The 23,694-nt window shown below is 35.4% G+C and overlaps 1 protein-coding gene across 2 annotated transcripts in view; it reads left to right on the forward strand.

Annotated features, from left to right (window-relative positions):
* Positions 1-1,751: 1,751 nt before the first annotated feature.
* LOC149805503 (uncharacterized) overlaps positions 1,752-23,694 on the forward strand; it is a 41,394-nt gene continuing 19,451 nt past the window's right edge. The window contains exons 1-4 of one of the 2 annotated variants that reach the window (XM_089950101.1): positions 1,752-1,870; positions 6,957-8,307; positions 17,683-18,329; positions 23,392-23,554. In XM_089950101.1, coding sequence (XP_089806227.1) covers positions 1,802-1,870; positions 6,957-8,307; positions 17,683-18,329; positions 23,392-23,554 — 2,230 coding nt within the window. In that variant the 5' untranslated portion in view covers positions 1,752-1,801. Of the gene's footprint in view, positions 1,871-3,261; positions 3,364-6,956; positions 8,308-17,682; positions 18,330-23,391; positions 23,555-23,694 lie in introns of those variants that run through there. The other variant, XM_089950102.1, reaches the window with a different exon arrangement.

Genomic DNA, 23,694 nt, shown 5'->3' on the forward strand with positions numbered 1-23,694 from the left:
GAAATGCATAAGTGCGTGCATTTGAAATCTTAGAACTGCGGCATGTTCCCTATTGATAAAGCAAACACAATCGGCCCTTTCCGTCAAGTGTGTCACAGACAGTTCAGAGCACAAATTGGCTTGATCAGCCATTCACGTGCTCACAGAAACCAAAGCCAGTTACTAATGTCATGGTCATCGTCGAACTCGAAGAACAAACAACATACAGATCGGACAGTGGAACTACTGAAAATAATGCAGACTTGCAGAGACTAAAGCTAGAGGCATACGGGCTGTTCATTGACCACTTAAACTGTCATAAGCTGAAGAGAAATGGGTCCCTTCTCTGTTGCATGTTTGCATTTTTCTAAGAAAGAGAATTAGTGGGGGGGGGGGCAGTCATCAGCAAATAAGAGATCACGAATAGTCAATTCCTGTTACTTTGTCTTCGCCTGTAGTCTCGTCCAACTGAACAGCTTGCCATCAGTTCGTTATGTAATGTTGATCCCAGTATTACAGGCATGGAAGGCATCAGTAGATATAGTATAGAACACCATACTGACAAATGCTGCGGTCAGCATAAAACTCTACTCGACTCGATTGGTGACTGGGAATGGTTCACATGACTCTTCGTCGTCAAGGATACGAGCATGCCAGCATGGAACTTTCGAATTATCACGATGAATTTCTTTGAATGTTTGGAAACAACAATGTCAATAGCCTTTGTGTTTTGCTAAGAAAAGAAAGTACTCATTTGAAGCAGATTAGCTAGTAGTAATAACTAATAACAAAATCTTGAAAGAAGTGTTTCACTTTGCTTGTTGTCTTAATTCATCAATAATTTATCGCTGGTGCAAATTGCTGTATTAATATGGTTTTGTGATTTTGTGGCATATCTTGTGTCATATTGCTGGTTGTATTGTCCATGGACTTAAGTGTGAAATAAAGTAATTATTATATTATTATCAGTACTATTTTAGTCAAATGCATTTTATATGGTAACCTCCTTTCCTGACAATGTCTTGTGAACATGCAGGAGCCTTATTCCAGTTCTATTTCCTAAATTGGTTTCAAAGATAACATTACCTCTTAATTGGTTTGGGTTAGCTTTTATACACGCTGTAACGTATATAATTATTTATTATCATTGATGATGATGATGATGATGTTCTAATCCTCGCTTTAAATTCCTCAAATTTGTTTCTCACCCTTTCCGCATTGGTTTGAGACCCTTAAAGCCAGCCTTCGGCCGATTGGACTGGTTTGGCTCAATTTTCCGCCGCGCTCTCAGGAGTCCGGAGCGTTATTATTTTTAAAAAATATATATAATATTTATTTTTAAAGCGATGGAAGAAAGTTTTAAGTTAAATATCATATAAAACTTGTTTAAGCGTTTATGTCCAAATGCCAGGCTCACAGCGGGCCCCGCGCTAAAATCCAGGGGGCCCTACCAAAATGATCCAAATAAGGCCCCGCATTTGTTAAGCCCGTTCCTGGAGACCCCCGGCCTACCCCATTTCCAACAAACAAACTGACAGAATTTGTACAAAACTGCAACGTTTTTAACATTATTTGATTTGCTGACAACAATATAGTCAGGTCGCAACTTCAGTACGGAAGTAGGTTGAAGAATGACAATTCTACTTTTTGGAGGGCAATTCGCTTTGTACTCTTTAATGCACTAATTGAAGGACAAATACCAGACCTGCTCGATTAAACGGAATTGACACGTGTGGGTCCACACGTGCTAATATCCGCATATAAACAGTGTTTAAAATCGTAGCTCCCTCTAGCGGCGAAAACATGACATCGTGGTTGGAAAATGGCGACTAACACAGACGTATCTACTGGTGTAATAATCGGCGCTTTAGCCAACACAATTCAAAATCAGGTAACACGTGCTATGCAGAATTAGCCATTGATGTCTGTTCTAAAAGTCAGCTGGCATGATTGGAAATAAATTGTGTTAAACTATTGCGCATCAAGGTTTTGTTTCAAACGGTACCCTTGGTCCAACAGTGGAAAATTTCTATACATGCGTGGATATTTTATTGTTTTCTTGTGGGTTTTTTAAAGTATAAATACAGAATACTTGCTGGAAAATTGTAAATCGAGGCTGCTAATATGCATATTAGAAAACGCGAATATTTATGAAAACAGACTCAACCTGGTGTACAAGATTAATTATTCGATTTATAGTTTGAGTACTCGGAAAACAGATGCTCTTGTTTATAGTTTCCGCAGTTAGACTAGGATTTGCATGCTCTACCGTTTGTTTGTAGGCCACTGCCAGTTTTAAAAACGAAATGTATTAATTATGTAAAAATTCACAATACTTGTAATTTCATTCATACGTTTATAATTTTGGATCTGTCACCCTGGGGTCCCTAACATTGTAAACTTAATGGTGTTTCCAAGCAAATGGAAGCTGTGGACGTAAACAACTATAGTAATAATCGCATAGTACATGTATGCGTTTAGTATCGATTACTTCAGTAACCCGTGTCTTTTTTTAAGCTTAATTGTTCATACCTTTAAATGGCAATCATTCACATTATTTGGATCCTCATACATCCATATTTGGGAAGGTTATGAACTCATTAACCCCTGAGTCAAACAGCTAGGCATTCCTCTACAGCATATGTGCAGAGATCATCTAGAGCAGTGTTGGCCTTACCAGTGCATGTATCCCTGAGACTTGCTGAGAGTACTTGGCTTGCATATTTTTTCAGATGAAGCTACTTGCAATAAATGTTATTTTCTTGTTTATATTCCTTTAATTAAGATAAAATTTGGCACAGTAGTTCTCAGTAAAATTATGTACATAATGGTATAAATTTCATGCTACTTGCAAACATAAAACTCGTGTATAAAGATGAAATAAATGATTTTCTTACCACTATGTTTCTTTTGCCATGAATAATCCATAAAATCCATAATGAATTCACACTGAATAATTAACACTATCACCATATGAAATTCATTCTATTTTATGTACACAGAAATTCCACTTGTCTTTCTTGCAAACTTAATCTCGTGTGAATACTCCGTCAGAGTCTGTTAAATAAAAGTCTACTCCCGGCGGCTGATTCTCAGAATTTTCATCATTTTCTACTCTAAATATTTCCACTATTTTTGCCGCTATCGAAGTTGAATTTTTCCTCTTTGTTCAGCGATGTTCACTCTGTCTGTGTAAGCTAAAATTTTATTGGTTAAAATGCCTGCATAATTAGCAAATGGTTTGAAATCAACCAATGGTTTGTGATGATTTAACTCTTCGTGCAGGATACAGGTCTAGACTAATACTACCACTCAGACTTGGCACTCAGGAAACAAGCTGGGTAAACTGCGCCTTGTTATTGTGGCACTCTCGAGATGAGGAAGGTAAAGTATGACGAGTTATAGTGGCGGCAGGGGTTAATGAGTTAATTAGGTACTCCCAAAAACACGGATATTTTTGGATGAAGGCAACATAAAGATGTGATCCAGTACAAACCGACTGGATTGAATGCCTTGTACTGTGATTTCAGAATGAAAGCTACACATTTTTAAAAACAAATTTGCAGGCCCTCCCTTGGAAATATTTTACTTTGTGCCATGAAATTTGCATTACTCAGTTATGTTCAGACCACAAAAACTAAATAAAAAATACCTAAAACATTAAGCAGTCCCAAGTGCATCTCAGTGGTTTGCAATAAACATAACAACACTTGCAAGTGACACCTAATCTTTTTGCAGACCTGTTCAACGATAGAGTATATCGCTCAATCATGCCTTGTTTCCTATTACATTTAATTCCTTCTCAAAATTGAATGATAGCTGGCAGTTAGCTTCAATCATGTTCCAATAACATCTATTTCATCTACCAACATGATCGACTGACTGCCGCAGGTAGTGAAAACAGGTATTAAGTGGCCCGAGTCGCAAATATCACTGAAAAATTAAAAATTAACTTTATAAAAATTTGTCACCAGCATCTTTCACCAGTCAGTACAAAATATCGCCACTTTCAGAGTTCTTCTCATGTGGCGACAGATGTGAAGGCATTCTCTTACATTGAACAATCTAATATCAGGTTTATGCACACTCCTGTGGGACTTGTTTGCCCTTGACTAAAATTACACATAAGCATACAAAAGATCCTTAATTTCATTGGTTGAGGGGTAAAGGAAAAGAAGCCAGGTAAATAACCCAGCTCTTGGCCATTAGGGAAAGCCCTGTACTGTACCTAACATTGAATATAACATATTTCAATTAATGACAGAAGCCAGGGACTTTTTCTGTTGGGGTGAAAAACTGTTAGAAATATATAATTTGGCATATATTCAATTAATTATTTTTTTTTTAAACAAAAATAATAAAAATATAGGAGAAAATGATGATGGTGCAAAAAATGTAAACAAGGTGGTAGAATGTTGAAAGTTAATAAGCTTCTCTCTTTTATTCACAACTTGTGCATTAGGTAATATCAAGTACTTTTTCTTATCCCTTTGATGTTTGTGCATCCCCCAAATCTGAAGGAAAAGGGGACACAATTATCCCATACTGTTGGGATCATTGTAACACTTTTAAGTATATAAAGTTGATCACATTTTTCCATGAAATTGAAAATAATTTTCATTCTGCTTGTTACACATTTCAATGACAAAACGTGTAATCATCTAAATGCCCCTGTTTTATATATAATCACATATAGATATTCCTAACAGCAAATAATTGATACGCTTGCCATATTTTGACAAGTATGATGTTGTCCGATGCTTAAAATTATTAAAATGAAATAGCTGGAAATGTACAAGCCTCCAATCATACTACCTCAGATTTCGAGCCCTGAATAGTATATACATATATTTTTTCTGAAATAGTATTTATTTAGCATCAGATGCTAATTTTGTAAGTGACTAACTAATTTAATTATCATTATTTTTCACTAAATCCTCTGATTAAAGGTAATTTATGTTCATTACAGAATTTGTTATATGTGATAAATAATTATGGTTACAGTTGACAGTTTAATAATACATATATATATATATATATATATATATATATATATATATATATATATATATATATATATATATATATATATATAGGTATGTATTAGTACTCAACCACATTGCAATTCATATCTGTAAAGTTCTTCCATATTGGTATTTTTTTTCCCAAACTGTATATTAGTTAGATCGGTAGTGGTACTAGCTTTGTTTATTCAAAGCATGTTATGGAAATAAAAATTTCATTCTAACCAATCATACACTTGTCTTAGTATGGCAGACAGTCATCAATGAATCGATATCTTGTGACCATTTGGTAGGCAAAGAGTAATGTCTGGAAACACTCTGGTTTTAAACATAATCAGAATGGTCAAATTAACCAATTAATCACTCACTGGGAATATTATATAGGTGTTTTGACTGTGTAAAATATAAAGGGGAACAACTAACCTGTGATGCACATGCATTGCCTACATCCATCGATGAAAATTGGTTCGATTTCATTTGCTGTGTCCACGCTGTTTCAATGATACAGTTTGCAAGTTTAAATCCAATCTTTTGTTTATTTTTTTTTTAACACATTAACCCCTAGCGAAGTGTTAACATGGCAGGAGGTAGTAGCCTACTGCCGAGCTCTGTAGCGTCATGGTCATGCATGATACATTAAAGTGGGTGGTATTATAGAAAGGTAGACAGATGTAGCTCTACAATGATACCAAATAAGCTGGAATATCTAGTTGCACTAGAAAACACAGATTTTTAAAAAAAACTCGTGTTTTGGACCCGATTTTTTTTTTCTACCCAAAACTCGCCCATGGTCTGAATCCGATTTTGTGTCTGGATTTTAGACTTTTTGGTCTCAGATCTAAGGCAAACCAGTAATAACTGCAAACAGACAGATGAACCTTTGCAGAAAGTAGGATAAGATGGGCATTTGGAATAAAGAGTGGTCTCTATACAAAAGTAATGGCTCCGTTTAACATTTACCCTTCTGCTCATGCGTGAGCCAAATAGCCAATGAAAAACAGCATTTCTAACACAACTAGGCAGTATGTTATTGAAAGATCACCTGGGATTTGGTGTTTTTGGATCCATTCAGAAATAGCTTTCAAAATGTGTTTCCTTCTTGATTTTCAGGCGAAAATGACAAAAACCTGCAGGGTTAATATGTTAAATAAAAAACCCAGATAGAAACACTGTTGGTAAACGTTTATTATAACAACATTTGCAGGTGCAGTAAATATGTTTGATGGTATTTATACATGATTCTAAAACTAATAATTTTGGTTGCAGTAAGCATCAGTAAATATTCCTAATCAATCATCTATGTTGCAATACGATTTCGCCATAAGTAAGAGTTATCCCGTCTTATAAGGCCACCCCTACTGTAACAGGAAAGTGGTCTTAAAAGAGAGGTTGTCTTTCTAGAGGGATGGCACTGCTGCCTTATCATTGTTAAGGATTTAATATTTTCATTTAAAATTCACATGGATGTTTTTGAATCGGTGTGATAAAACTTCCATCAGTGTTATTTATAATAATTAATGACTAATCATCAGTTGTGGTGCAAAACTGCCATGTCAGTAAAATCAGTGCACAAAGACCTGGCTGCAACTATTATTGTCCATCCATTCTATTTTCCCACTGCTGTAGAAATGCATATCTTTTATATCCTTGAATCTTTCTGATATGAACTTTTAAGCAGTGATTAGAGGACTTGTTTTATTTTGTTGAAATTTTGTCACTTTTGCTTCTAAGCTGAGTGTCTGGCAACCTTTTGAAACAACTTGTCTATTCTTTTGTTTGCAATTTATAGTTATTTTCATGAAATGCTCAGTTTTGAATGGAAATGAGCTTCTTACAGGATCATCAGATGCCCATTCTAATATGTTTAATAATCTGTAAATGTTGAAGGCTTAGAGCTGTTTACCTTTTTTTAAGAATTTATTTATTAATAAAACATTTATCATTTATTTTCAGGATGATGATTCTCAAAGTGATTCATTTAATGAGTGCTGTGAAAATTCATCAAAAGTTTCGTCATGCTCTTCAATTGAGGAGTATAAGAATTCACACAAAATAGGACACAGGAAAGCTTCAGAGGGTATAATAACTTATAACGAACCCTGGTTTCAGACACTGGTTAACACCATGTACAAGAAAGAAAACAAAACTAAACAGAAAAAGAAAAGATGTAACAGTGAGAAAATAGGAAGTGATGGAACACCAGTCAGGAGAAAAATGGCTAATCATTCAATGGGCAGAAGTGTGTCTTGTGACTCTGGTTTAAAGAAAAGAAAACTTGCTTTAAAGAAAGAGGAAATGAAGGGGAGTTCAGTTAAAAAGAAAAAAGAGGAAGTAAATTTTCCTTTAAAAAGGAAAAAGCGACTTGCTAGTCTGAATGCAGCCACACTTTGTCAAATTTTATGTGAAAATGAACGAAAATCCCAGAAGATTGAAAAAGATAAAAGTCAGAGGACTTCAGAGCCAAAATCTGTACATAAGGAATTATGTGTGCCGATAGAACTTACCAAGGCTTGGAAGAAAGGAAAGTCAGATAGTGACGAGAACATGAAAATTCAAAAGAAGAAATCATCAGTTGAAAATTTACACCTCACTTCAGAATTGTCAGAATCTAGTAAGGCTAAAAAGAAGTTTCTGATGAAAAAGAAAATAATAAAAGAGGAAATCCTGGAGAAGAGGACCAAAAAATTGACATTACAAAGAGCTAAGAAAATCTTAAATAGCAGAAAAATGCATAAAGACAAGATGGAATCAAAACAAAAGGAGAAAAAGTTTAAGAAAAAGGAAAATGCTTTAAACAAACCCGTAGTTAGGCGAAAACGAGGAGATACGTGTTGTGCAGCCAGGACCCATGTCAATGTGACTCCCAAAAGGCTGTACAGAGGAGGGTGGTATGAATGTTATCAGCCCCCTTCATATTGCCCTAATCAAGGCCCAACTATATACTGGAGCAATAACGATATCATTGACCACAATTCAGCTGGGACCAGTAGGGACTCAGAGTCTTCTACTGAAGATAAAGCAACCAGTATTGTGGATGTTACAGGTCCATATACGGTTCCTAGACTACAAATGCTGGAATCTAGTCCATATATTAATACTTTAATGCCGCATGGACTTGGCCATATTTCGTCGGTGTGCCAGGTTTGTAACTGTGCCCACAGCAGTATGTTGCAGGCAGCTCAGTGCCAGACTTTCACACTGGGAGGAGTTGGCAGTCTTTCAAATGTTCAGGTTCTGCCTCCATACAGTGTTAGCAGTGCCTTTACCTGTCCACCACCATCTAGAAGTTCATTTTCACATTGTAGTAAGTCTTTTGAGGGGATTTTTCTTTTGGGTTATGATAATACAGTATATAGCACAATCTTTTCCTTAGGAATCACTATGATAATGCAAGTTTTGGTGGAGTAAAGGATATTACAGTTGAGGAGAGGTTAGGTATGAACTGTATTTCAAAGTTTAAGGTCTTTGTCTGTGGTGGCCTAGAAATAATATAGTAACATTATGCATGTACAAATGGATTGAAAAATGTGTAGGATAATGAATCAGGATTCCTGTGTCCTCTTGATGTTTTAAGGAGGTCCTAGAATCCAACTGGAGTTTGAATTTAATGAAAGTAGCCTGGAAACATCCTCAAAAAATAATTTTTGTCATAAAATGTCCTGGAATTTGATATTTAAAATATAAACTGATAGGGTACACATTCGAATCCTACCATCAGACCAGCCTGGGTTAGAGCCCGTGATGTGTCCTTGGGTAGGCACTTTACTCCAGTTGCCTTGGCACTGAAATAACCTATTTTGGTTGCTTAGCCGTGAAGTACCAAAACCAAACCAGACTGTTAGATGTTGTACATCCCAGCTCAGAAATATCCTTGGAAAAAAACCCAGCTCATTCTCCTGTGCCCACCCCCAATACAAACAGATTCACACTGCTTTCTTTCATTTTTTTCTGCCTTTGATAATTCAGGTTTTAGTTTCCCTTGTATATTCCTGATCTGTATGCTTAACTGATGTTAATTTGTGACCCACTCTCAAATCTGCTACATTTAATTGGATTTGCCAGATGTCAGAAATCAGGCTGCATCTGAATGTAATAAACATTTCTGCCAATAATTTGCTTCCAAATAACTCACAAACCTACTTAAAACATTTTTTTTTTTTTTAGAAATGTCAAAATCATTAACCCTTTGTAAGATGTTAGAAAATCACAATAAAATTAGGTAAATGAAAAGTTCTTAAATTTAATAAGAAGTCATATTTTGTTACATTTTCTTTAAAAATATTCTGATTAAATTATGAATAACAATATTCAGTAAATTTTGATCAATGAAAATGTCACTAAGGCCTACTGGTGACAACACTTTAAGGAATCGATAGCAATAAAAAAAAACTTTTGACAAGTGAGATTAATGTTTTAATTTGGTTTCAGCATAATTATCCTAAATGTGACGTGTCCTCTTCTATTCAATCATGGAAAATGTCAATCTATCACCATAGCCGTGTCTGCAAGCTCTTCTGTGAGAACCTAGCTAAGTGCCCCCTTTGTTTTGATCTCTGATTTGTGGGCATATTTGTTATATTGTTACACTTGGTTAGAAACAGACTTACCTTGTATTATTATGTCTTTTATGTCAAATCAGATAAAGGGGATGGTATAATATAATGTTAAAAGGCATACAAATCCTAGCTGTATAAGTGCTGGAGGTCATAGTCGTGTGTCGGGTCAATTCATTTCAATTGTTCTCAGATATTGTTATAAATATTATTATGTTACATGCATTTAACATAATTAAACGACCTCAAATTATCCTAGTTTGTCAAAATGTAATGAAAGGTAGAAAGACAACCAATCAAAAGGTGTACGGATGTGATTGAAAAGCTTTGCTTTGTAGATATAATTCATTATGGAAATGCAAGTTTCATAAGTTTGTAGTGATCTTATAATTCCTGAATTGGCACTAAAAGATGCAAATGATTTTAAAATAATCAAGTTTCAGTGTTGATGGTTGTTTTCAGGAAATAAATTTATGTAGTTTTTGGAAAAAGGAATGGTTTTTATGCAAAAAGCACTGACATTACACAATGGCCTTTGTTGAAATCTCATGTAGCAGTATTTTTAACAATCATTCACAGATTGGTTATATTATAGGGCAAAATTTAGTATTTAAAGTGGTACGGTATTTATGTAAGTTTTAGAAGAAAAGATAGTTATATTTAATTCTGTACATTCTCTTGCTAAATTTAGTAATTGTGTGTCTATGATAGAGGAGTACATCATTGTTTACTGTTACATTTAGGGGCTGTGATTCCAGTTAAATATGGTATTATCTGTTGCCACTCAGGGGCAGTGGTGTTAGGTTACAATACTAGCTGAGGCAATGGCACTTGTACTTTTTATCTCTCTGAAATGTCACACGCAGTGATATGTTTATAAAAATAGCCATTCAGACAAGGCGAACCGGTGTAATGGCATTCAGTGTTCTTTACCTTGTTATTGTTAGTATTATTGTTCTTATTGAAAGCCATGTACCAGGCGTTAAATTTGTTCATCTGAATAGAGATGTGCCTTCCAATATTTTGTTACAGTGGTGCTTAATCCTGCAGACTGGTTGAATCATATAATCAAATTTGGTGACTCTTTCTAGAACACTAATAATCACATTGCTTGCATTTCATCACCGATAGATACACCCTGAATATTTTGAGATGAAAATTCCAAGGGAACTGCCAACCCCACCCCACCCCATTAAATAATGCAGATGAAGTATTCTTAGATTTGATTCATGTTTTAATGTACACATAGAGCGATGTATGTAGGAAAGTGACTATTTCTTATATTTTGCTTAGTGCACAAAATTACACTCTGCTGAGTTGATGTGACATTATGGATGTAGAATCTAGAAATGTTTCATATGTATTCCAGAAGTTCGAAAACAGTTTATCATTGTTGAGAATGCATTATGTTCATTAGAGATATGTTATTGAAAGGAGCAGTACTGGTTGATTATGTTTATACTACATGAATAATACACTTCCTTAATTAAAAGATATATACAATTACTTTTTCCAAGGGAACTGCCAGCCCCCCCACCATTAAATAATGTCGATGAAGTATTCTTATATGTGATTCATGTTTTAAATAGAGAGGGGTGTATGTAGTAAATTTTGTTGGGAGGTATAATTTTCTGCATGTATTGATGAAAACAGCAACACAAAAAACTGCTGTCCCTAATGATAACAGCCACCCTTAAAATAATACACATTTTACACACACTAACTGAAAAGAAAACAAAGTAGATATAAATAAATATTGGTTTAAACACATTAATTTGGGACACATACATACAAATCCGCTCAGGTGGTCAATAGGTTGGAGTGTCCGCCTCGGCCGAGTCATACCAAAGACTTATAAAAATGGTACTAACAGCTGCCTCGCTTGTTACTCAGCATTAAGAGGTTAGTGTTATGACTTGTCAGCCCTGGTGCCAGGATAATGTGACTGGGTGGGACATCATGCTACAGGTCTGCGGTATGATGCCCCAGTGCTTGACATCACTGGAAGCTGCCACACTGTAGACATCATAGCTATGTGACTGAAATTTATTTAGAACTATGTTAAGAAATCCAAAATCACATGCACACACATACATACATGCATACATACACACACATATATAATATACACATGGGAGAGTTTTACAAAATAAGATTGGAAAACAATACAAATGGATGACAAAGAAATAAAATGTACAAAATTATTACTGTACACACTTGTATATTATAGTTGAATATATGAAAACATTACATAGTGAGGGAAGTGCATATAAAAACAACTTTATTTTTGCATATATGTCGCGAATTACTACGTGTTACTTTGCGTCTCTCTCTCTCTCTGCTTTGTCCGAAAACGGTATGGTGGCAGCCAGGCGTAATGATGTTATGGTTTATTTTTAGCACAAGGTAGATTTAAGTACAAGCACCATTTGAAACAAAGAAGCCATTATAGTGGTAGGATCTTGTGTTTGTAGGCTTGCTATTAATCAGTGATAGGAAGTTTACCTTAATACTCAAACATTTAAATAAGTGACCATTTGTTTGGAAACTTGAATCTGTTTTAGTAGATATAACATGTTTAAAATATACTTGGGTAGTTAAAGTTTAATTTGAAATTGATTATCTAATAAGGATCAATTCGACCAGTAATTTCCTACTTAATACAGTATTTTTGGAAATTTAAATAGATAATAACAGTTGCAAAAGATTGTGTGCAATTCGGTATATAGACTTGGGTTAGATAAAGAATCTATAGACAACACAAATCAGGCCATCAGTTTATTTACAGAAAAGTTCTCCAGGGAATGCTTTCTCTGAAGACCAGTAGGATTGTTTAAAGGCTAGAGTTGGCATATAGATCTGGAAGCATTAGGGTTGAACTGACTGTGGAAAAGAAAAACCATTTCTCTTGTGACTAATTCCCCTTAGCGCAGTTACATAAAAATATGACTTATCTTCGAAATATAGGTAATTTATACTGAAAAGCAGACAGTTTCATTTGAAAAGTAATTTATTTACAATTATTCCAAACACAATTATAAAATATTTTTTCATCCATTAAACAGCACTGCCATCCCTCCCCAGGCCTTCTCTTTGTCTTGTCAGAACGGCACCCTCTTCATCTTTTAGAGGTCCTTTGATAACATGTGCCCTTGTTTATAGTGTGGTCTATATTTTTTAACCCCATTTGAGATCCTTTTGACGTTTATGTAGTGCTGTGTGGTCAGAATCGATTGCCTCTTAAAAGTTGGAATTTGCCATTAACCCTCTACCCTGTGGTGGTGGCATAGTGTTGCTGCTAACTAGTGGGCCTGGCAAATGTAAACAACCTTACATCATGCATAAAATGGATAGGAAAATGACTTATTTTCTCAAAAATTATGAGGGTAATGCTCGTAATGTCTTGAATTCGTTGACAGATGAGACAAAATTACAACATTAATCAAATTTGACTCGGTAATTGTAATTTATATGGCTACCCAAATCTTCCTGTCCACATGACATCAGCGGTCCACTACTTGATATTGCAGTGGACCCCCTTCCAAAAGTTGTTGTAGAAAAAAATTTAGAAATACTAAATGAAGTTAGGTATAGTTTGTAGAATAATGGAAGGTCATAATTCTCAGCATATTTTTTTTATGGAACAACCATACACCTTTTGCTGTCCCAGCAGCATGGAGAAAGCAAGACTTGTCAAGCTGTCATGTGACTACTGCATTGACATCTGTTCCTGCTGGATGAATCTGGCTTTCACCAGGTTGCTCTGATGATGACAGGTTCATTTTCACAGACCAAGTCAGTGTCATGCTGAGAAATAAGTCATATTATTCCTCATTTGTTGTATTTATATGTAATATTTACATACACAATTTAAAATTGAATGTGATAATAACACGATGTCACACAATCAACAGTTGAACAATGTATTGGTATAAGGTTGTAACAGTAACATTGGAAATATTAAATAGGAAATAATCAACTTTTATATCAGAAACACAACCAATCAATAGAGAATCAGATGGAATCATTACTTAAATAATTTTATTTGCAGATAGAGTAACATTAAAACAAACATGTACTTAAAGTGTACCCAATTAATTCTCTTTGACTTCCATCTGTCGTACCCTAATTAATTTTTTTATTTCCATCTGTCATACCCATTTAATTCTTGATTTCCATCTGCCATACCCCAATTCTTTTATTTTCATCTGTCATACCCCAATCAATTCTGTTTGATTTCCATCTGTCATACCCCCAATAAATTCTCTGATTTCCATCTGCCATTTTTAATTTGAAGTCATCATGGCCAATTCGCCATGTTATTTATAAAGAAATGTTAATTCAGTTATCAAAACAAAACAACAAAGTTGACGTTAGTCATTGGATAGTCCCATATGACTGTTGATTAGAACAATGCTTGTTGATTAGCATGTCACACAGATGAATACAGTAGGTGTGGTCATTAGTACAAGAAGAATGTCAGAGGTTATCTGATTGTGCTTGACTTAAGGCAACATTTCTTTCGAGTCAAGCCATCCCAAGGGCCAAAATGCATGCACATAATTTTTTGGGTGAAATTCACACATCACCCGAAGGACAGGTCAGATGGCAAACATGAACAGATGGTTCAGCTTGCAGCTTTGAGAAGTTTTTTTGCTCAGTGATCATGCAGAAAATCAGGACATGTAAAGTTTTTAGTAACTTCAAAATTTCTGAACAAAGTTAATGTGTCAGATTGAAATGGGTAGTCATTTGACCTTTTGATAATCTACCCTTGTCATATTTGAATGTACTAAACATTTCAAATGATATTCTGAAGTCTTTTAAGAATACAAGATACCCCATGCCAGAACTACAAGATACATTGCCTTCTCTCATATTGACCAATTTTATCTAGCTCTGCATTACAAGTGTATACTTTAATATCTCCTGCCTATCCATCAGTTTTGAATTTTTTGTTGTTGAGACCCTGACATTGGCTATAGTCTTTATCAAGTGTTTTGTTTTAATGTGTGTGGAGCAGAATGACATGTGATAATATGACCATTTGTTGGACGTTTAAAGTTGCACTCACTCAGTACATGTTTTTGTAAATTTCTAACATGTATCCGACAATCCTAACGATTGTTTACCCAGGTACCCGATCAAAAGGAAATTGTATTAAATGTGAACCAGAACTGCTTTGTTAGGTTCACACATGCCAACCCCAAAGAGAGGTATAAGTGTATATTATTTCTAAAATAACTGGCAAAAAGAGTAATTTGAGCATAAAAAGAGCAAACTATATACTACATACCATAATTACAGAAAACTATAAAAAATGTACATATTTATTTTATTTAACACATTAACCCCTGTATGTTTTTGTCGTTTCTCGCATGACATTCGAGTAGGAAACAGATTTTGAAAGCTATTTCTGAATGAACCCGAAAACACCAAATCCCAGGTGATCTTTCAATAACATACTGCCTAGTTGTGTTGGAAACATCGTTTTACATTGGCTATTTGGCTCGTGCATGAGAAGAAGGTTAAAAGTTGGAGATTTTTTTGCTAAATTGAACCACTATTTTTGTATCGAGACCACTCTTTATTCCAAATGCCCATCTTATCCTATTTTTTGCAACGGTTCATCTGTCTGTTTGCAGTTCATACCAGTTTGCCTTAGATTTGAGACCAAAACGTCTAAAATCCAGACACAAAATTGGATTCCGACCATGGGCCAATTTTGGGTAGAAAAAAAATTATTCCAAAAATTGAGGTTTTTCCCTCTGTATTTTGTAGTGCAGCTAGAAATTCCAGATTATTTGGTATCATTGTAGAGCTACATCTGTCTACCTTTCTATAATACCACCCACTTTGGTGTATCATGCATGACCATGATGCTACAGAGCTCGGCAGTAGGCTACTATCTCCTGCCACATTAACTTGACGCTAGGGGTTATTGTGTTAACATAAATTTATTTTTGCTTCTTATCTGGATCGGCAGTTAAATTTGTTGTCACAAATTGGCTAAATCCGTGCAGATTAGTACAAGAGTATAGACACAAAAGAAATGGATAAATTATTTATGCATAACACTCACTTTAACTAGTCTACATGTCTGCAGTAACTTTTGCAAATAGTTGTAAGTCCACAAATATGACTGTTGTGGTATCCTCAGCCTGCCATGGTTCAGCCATTACGATGGTCCAGTGCAACATGTTTTAAAGTTTAACAAAATCTCTCTCTTCTAACATTTTTCAGTCATATAGCATCCAACAGTCACATCAATACAGCCCGTACTTTTATTATATCTGATGCCATCTATTTTTAGTTTTGACTGGTTCGCTACATATGTAGTATCAAAATAAGATGAATCCATGACAAGAGGTTTCACATTCAAGAATTCTGTCTGTTTTCTTTGATCTTTTTCAAGTAAAATTAATGCAAAAATTATCATATTTACACACGTCAGTTTGTATTAGATTTTTTCAGTGTTATTAAATAACATATTTTCCTTATAATTAAATATTTCAGTGAAAAATTTCTTTCTGTATAGTTGTCGAATTCATTCATTTTTTGCTAACATGGTATAAAAAGTGAACTTAGTTTTTGTGCTGCCTTCTGTGACAAAAATATGTCGGGTTTTTTCCACTTTGAAAAAAAATAGTCCAGTAAACAAACATTTGAACAGCTAATACTCACTCCAGGCCCACAAACTTTAGGCAAAATTGGCATCAATTAAACTGGACATTTATATTGATTTTTCTTTAATTTGAATTGTAGTACGTATTTAAATTATATTTTGTTGAATATTTCTTGGAAAGTACATTCTGTCACTGTCAATGAAAGGTAATGACATAATGAATGTCATCATGATCTCAAAACAAACGCGTTTAAGTCTAAGAAAAATTGCGCACAAACCATGGACAGGTAGAAAGTTAGGACTGTCCTGATTTAAATGTCAGCGTTGATTCAAAATTAGGTCATGCAAGAAAGGAGAGAAGTGTCCTTCCTTGTATTATTATATAGTACATTATGACAAGTAAATTGTAAGCAGCCATGAGCCCCTGTGATGATGAATAAATGTGCACATGACATGAGCCTCAAACCATAATTGTTGTTCTGGTTCTCAATCTCAACTTGGAATACTTTTTTTTACGGGTACCTGGGTTATTAATAATGGGTGGGTATCCTTATACCCAAGTACCCACTGGCATCTTTAGTTAACTGGATGCTGTGATGTTTGCAAAAATGAAATTACAAGCAACACTTCCTGCCAATCTGTAACCTGTTTCCTTGTGTCTTTGTACAGAATAATAAAGAAAAACACTTTATATGACTTCTCAAAAACCAATTGGATCAGATTTGACAGAAAACATACTAGTACTGAGTCATTTTAATACATGTATTTTGAAAGTGATGTTGGAGTGCCATCAGATATAAAAGAATGTACCAGATGTAGAGAACACTTGCAACATAACATATTCTATGAAAAGCTTTTGAAGTGTATGTGAGTGTGTGTGGTTTGGATTTTTAATGTAGCATTAACAACATTTTGGTTGTATTGCTACGATGCCTGCAGTTTGGCAGCTTACAGTGATGTCTAGCACTGGGGCATTTATGCTGCAGACATGTAGCATAATGTCCCACCTAGTCGCAGTATCGTGACACCAGGCTGACTAGTCCTAACACTGACCTTGATGCTGAGCACCTACCGAGGCAACCATTAGTACCATTTTATAAGTTTTTGGTATCACTTGGCCAGGGTTCAAACCTGCAACCTCCTATGTCCAAGGGAGACGCTACAACCACTAAGTGATGGAGTGGTAAAAAAGAAGTTTTAAAAAAATTATACAAAATTTACCATACTGCCTTAGATTTTTTCACCAACTTTTCTTACGTATAGTCTTTAGGCAGAGGTGAGCCAGTTGAGTAACCTCTGATCCACTTGGGGCTCTTGTTGGATCATGCATTGAAAAAGCAAGTAAGAATGCATCACATTGATTTTCTTCTTTAAATTTCATTTAGTGTAGTATTCTTCTCTGCTTTGATGTTAGGGCTATTTATTTTGTTTGACTTGAATCCTTTGCTTACACATGATTTAAAAAAAAATTATTAATTTTTTTTAATTTTATTTTTTATAGGTTGTCCCACTTGCTGTACTGCTGGTGGGTACTACTCCAGCTCAGGAACACCCATAATACATGACCCCATAGTTTTGCACCACCCTTTACCTCTGCAGCTCTCGCATGCAGAACCAGGAATACAAAACATTGTCAAATCTGATCAATCAGAATACGTTGATGTGGTGGACAACCAATCAGATGACAGCAAACTTAGTGTTATTTCTTCTATGAAATCCACATCGTGCGATCTCAAAAAGGCATTTAAAACAGTGAAACCTAAAGATCTGAACAAAATCAAAGCGCTCACATCTAAAAATAAGATTACGGATGCACAAAAAATTATTAAATCTAAAAAGTTGAAGGACTCAATGGAGATAGTAAAACCGAAATTAAAGAAATCTAAAGGCAAATTGAAAATTTTGAAATCTCAGAAAACTGAACACAGTAAAGAAGAAAATGAAAAGAAGAATTCAGAATCTCAAAACTCTGAAAATTTTCAAAATTATGGAAACTCAGGGAAAGAGAAAGAAACAGTCAAAGAAAACAATGAAAGAAGGAAGAGCAAAGGAAACGAGGATATGGAAAAGAAAGTGAAGGCCAAGAAAAAGGTACCAGCACATGGATGGAAGTGGTATGGTGAGCCAGAGATAAGAACTATGAAAAAAGTGAGTTTTTACCAAGATTTTTTTCTTCTCATTTATTGTTTCTGCTATAAATGGTGAGACCTTGGAACTAGATTTCTGGTACTGATATCAGTGGTATGACTGTTAAAGTATTTGTAAAATGGTACTTCTTCATCACTCTCTCCTTGGCAAATGTCCTATATAATTCGTTATTGTCACCTGGCTTCAGTGGACAGGGGTCATGTGTTTCTTAGCCAAGTAGTGGTTTCACCTTACCTTCAGTGGTCACTGGAGCAAATCAACAGTAACTGCTCCAAGTATGCAGATTGAAATGACTTTGTTTGATGAGGAAGGCATGGTATGTATAAAGGTATATTACCTGAATCAATGTTTACTTGTTTTTTTATTCTATTGTACTTTGTAATCCACATGTGTCACATAACAATAAAATTTATGACACATAATATAATAACATTACCAATGCACATACATGTATGAACTCGATGGACTATGCATCCATAGAAGGACTGTCATTGGTAGATGGTGCCCTCTGATGTGTGTTGATATATTAGAAAAAGTCCGTGTGTGAGTGGAGATGATTAATAAACAAATCCTTCACATTGTACTTCCTGCAGATGCAAAACAACTGTTGTGGCACAGACTCGTTTCTGCAAGTGAAAAAGGAGGCTGTTGACAAAAGCCTTTCCATCTCTACAAATTAACAAGGTGGCTCTAATGCATGTGCATTGGAATCTGGCCTGCTGCAGATTCTGTGCTAACCTTTTTAGAACCTGTCAGCCCATTTAGTCACCAATTACAAATATCAGTGTAAAAGGATGTATTACACACTTGTTCCTCATTTACAGATCATTTAATAGCTGCTTTCACAAAGTTTCTCTGTCACACTGAGTCTAAATGACCTAGTCTGGATGCCAGTGCTTCCAGTGTTATGCAGTGAATACACCACTTTTCAGATTGGTGGTTATTGTTTCACACTGGACTTGAACAAACAATAACCTTCATTCAGAATTAATATGGCATATTTCTTTCCATGGTGCACTGGAATTGTAGCCCTCAAATACAAGAGATAAATTTCGCACAATGTGGTTATTAAATGAACAGTACTGATATCATACTGCATGTGGAACAAATCTGGAATGTCTTACGCTGAAACATGTTATCAGTGGCTGAATATGCTAAACAGATAAAATAATTAGCATGGATTTGGTATGGTTGGGACATTGGGGCACATTTCAAACCACAAGACTTTGCCCCCTTCTGTTTGTAATATGTAGAAAATGAATAAGTGTCAATAGTTGTCCATTTTTACAGACAAAAATTATTACCTGTCTCCTGCACTATGTAATAATACAAGGGAGGACACTTCTCTCCTTTCTCGTGAACTACTTAAGAATCAAAGCTGATACTTCAAGCTAGATTTTGCGTAGCTTAATAAATTTGGTACTGCTGTTTAGCTCAGGAATTCAACTTTGTATGCCTATCCGAGTGGTCTAAAGCGCGCTCTGTTACGGATCACTGCCATCTCACCTGTCTGCATAGGTTCTAGTCTCGGATTCGGCCAATGTGTGTATGTGAGAAAGCTTGCCAGTAGCTTCTCGAGAGTTGGTGGTTCTTTCCAGGGATTTCCCAGGTTCTTCCTCCACCATTAATACTGGCCGCCATGTATAGCCTATCGTGTGCTTAAAAATGGTGTTAAACCCTACAACAACAACAACAACTGTACCTTTAAAGTGCTGAACAATGGAAGTTAACAAAACTGCCTGACTTGCTTCAGAAATTTTGTGTAGATGACATCTACAATGTTGATGAAACAGGCCTCTTTTATCTTGCCACACCAGATGGTTCCCTGACCTACAAACATGTAGTACTGTGAAGATCAAAGAAAGCAATGGATCACATAACTCTGTTATGTTATGCTGTTCAAACATGTCAGGAACCATAGCTGCCAACCCTCCAGGCTTGCAATTAGTGAAAATAGGGATAAAAATTAGTGAATTTGGACATTAATTTGTGAAGATGTCTTCAAGTCCGGGAATATTTGTCGGAACAAATGTTTAGCATGGTCTCCAGCTGATAAAGGTAGATTGTGTTCAACAGGAAAACACTCAAACAATGCTTCAGCGTGGGTAGCTTGCAGGTCTTCTGTCAACAGCTTAAAATATTCTAGAGAGGAAACCTGCTGCAAGTTCTTAATTTTCCCAACCTCTGTGTGCTTTTTGCTACCAGTGTGCTTCCTCAAATCATCTCTGCCATGATGCCCAATGCTAAAATTTGTGGCATATTGCATGCAAAAAGCATGATGTATATCGGTGTTTGATGGCTGAATGCATGGCCAATTTTTGGTATATTCCAAACTAAACTTCCCTTTTTGTGCAATACAGTTCTTTTTCCTTGTTGGTGAAGACATTTTCAAGATACAGTGCCAAATGGTAATTCAAATCAGTGTTTGTGGCGCATGCGCAGTGCAAAAATCCGGTTTGGCCCCAGCTTCTCTCAAAAGCATTTGCAAAACTACTCTTATACATATCGATTAAGATACGCTAAAATGCTTGCTATCGGGACAACTGTACCAATCAGCTATAGTTCCACTAATATCGCGACCAGCAGTACCGGACTGTTTAGGCAACTGCCGATATCACAACTAGCGCTTAACAGGAAATTGGTTATTTTATTAAAGATTTAAAATAATTGAGAATTGGGGAATTCGTGATTTTTTTTGCATGTGGCATGAATTCATGAATCGCTGAAAATGTCATGAAATTCACGCCAAAATCGTGAGGGTTGTAGACAGTTCACCAGTTGTGTACCTTGCAACCAAAAATGCATGGATGGTTTCAGAAATTTTTAAGAAATGACTAATGAGTTGGAACGTGGAACTACAACGGAATTCAAGAAATATTTTGCTGTTACATGACAACTATGCCGTTAAATCATCTAATTTTTGGACCATTTTGTACATGTAGAGATCAGTTTTGTTCTACATGTATCTCTAGTTATTACTATAGATAATACTCAGTATACTTGCCAGAACTTGTGAACATGCACTGCTGGTAAAAATCTTGTTATGGAAATTATTAATATATATACAGTTTGACCATACTATAACATGGTAGTTGGGAGCCATAGAACCTGACCGTGTTAAAGACTGAACCATGTTATAAGCAACCAAGTCAGTTAGCTGAAGAAAATGATGCATGTACCCCAAAAAATTTGCCGGGGGGGGGGGGGGATAGGAAATAAATGCAGGCGGTAAAATGTGCTTCATTGGCACAGTTACCTTAAATCGATGCATATTAAATGGGAAATACACCTGTGGTGAAAACAGAAGGCATATATATTATTTTACTTTATTTAGAGAACCACGCATTGGAATATATGTGTATACTGTTTATATATACACGTCAAATGTATACCATGTATAGAGTATCAACTCTGTGTCCTCCCCTGCGAATCTCATCACATGCATTAAATCCACAATACAAATAATTCCATCGAAAATATGCACACACACATTTAAAATATTCAATAATTTTGTCACAGGTCATATAGGTCTGAATTTAGTGGATAAACATAGCAAAATCATGTAACAAATGATGAAGCACATTTACTTTACAGTGTGTCCCAAGTCGGTAAAAGTTAGTCTGCATTTTAAGACGCCATTGGTAGCATTCGTAAGCATAAACTTTTTCCCTGCAAAAAGGGAACTTTCACAGCACAGTAAACATGTTCCAGTTACATTGGAAGATGACAAAATCCATCAGATTCTATTGCTTTTATTTAAGTTTGGTACTGACTTCCTTTGAAGAAAAGTCCTTTGTTTTTGTTAAAGATTGTAGTCTGCTTTCTTTGATGAGAATTGCATGCGTTACTGAAGTTACAGCTAAAGGACAGCTTTGGAGAACCAAACAAATGCTCATTTCTTATTGTGGCGGCAACATCAAATAATTGTATTGTATAATTGAGACTGATTTTTTTCCCATTTCTTTAGGACGTTTTCATAACAGTTGGTGCTTCAAAGGTAATCTATTTTCTTTGAAATTTCAGCAAACTATTTTATCTGGGTAATATTTTAAAAACAGAATTGGCCAATGTTTGGTTGATTGTAGGTACTGTTCCTCCCTGCCTATTGTGGTAGCCGAGTGATGCTGCCTTCAGTCAGAAATTTAACAAAGGGTCAACGGACAATAGAGACACAGGTGTTCTGGTATGATGACACGGATTAGTACAGAAAATGTGAATGTTGTGATGGATTTAATTCCGAGTGAAAAGAAGAGGAATTTTACTTAACATCGACATACAAATGTCAGTCTATGTAAATATATTAATTACTAGCGAGTGGCGATAGATTACGAGATAATGCCACATCCGGTTGATCTCCGCTACCATTAATGTTACCAATAAAAAGGCTGATATCTCACAACGTAGATTACTCATGCTCGATGTCGGCATAAGAGAATTATGATATAACGATGCACTGTTAATATTGATTTGTCAGTATGGACAAAGAAAATGTTTATGTAATGAGATAAATTTCAGTGCATTTTTTATCAAGTTTGTGGCTTCCTTTCATGGGGCCTCTAAATTTCTCCACTCCAAACCAATGGTTATATACAAGTTTAAACAGCCAGCAATGTTGTCAATAACAAAAAATCGCCAGATGGTATATTTTGCTGCCAGTAAGGAAAATAAAACTGTAGTTTGTGACATTGGCGAAACCCTACGCGATCCCAGATTAAACCTTTTACACATTATTTTTCGTACCTTTAAGTAGAAAAAAATATTGTTTCATGTATGAGAAAAATACATACAAAATTTCAGGAACCACGCCAGGATCGTCTTGTAATATTCATGTGCAATATCTTCCCCGAAATGATAATAAGCTTTTTACATTTTGTTCATACTTTTAAGAAAGAAATTTTTTTCATGACAAGAAAAATACATGATATAAAATTTCGGGGGCCACACCACAACTATGTTATATCCTAATTCGTGTTAACGGATCATGCAGGGTCACACTGTATAATTATTACATGAATATGTTATTATTCATTTATTTCTTCTCTCTGTTTTTTATATTTTTTAGCCTGACGGTCAAACAGTAACAAGAAAGTGTTACCCAGCAATTAAACATGATAAAGATGATATTATACAGGTACGAGACTGTGTTTTAGTCTGCTCAGGACCCAGGCCAAAAGACATCCCATATGTTGCCAAAATCAGCAATTTCTGGGAAGAATTGGATAATGGTATGTGCAGATAAAGCATTCACTTGTATGGCAGAATAACAATTGAATCTGTATTTAGCAAGTGGTTAGGCATGGTAAACTAGTCCCATTTTAGGGAAAAAAATCTAGCTACCCTTGATGATCCTTATTACTTTCATGCA

The sequence above is a fragment of the Sinohyriopsis cumingii genome, chromosome 2 (assembly GCF_028554795.1).
Source record: "Sinohyriopsis cumingii isolate HCF-2022 chromosome 2, ASM2855479v2, whole genome shotgun sequence".
In the NCBI taxonomy this organism is placed as follows: Eukaryota; Metazoa; Mollusca; class Bivalvia; order Unionida; family Unionidae; genus Sinohyriopsis; species Sinohyriopsis cumingii.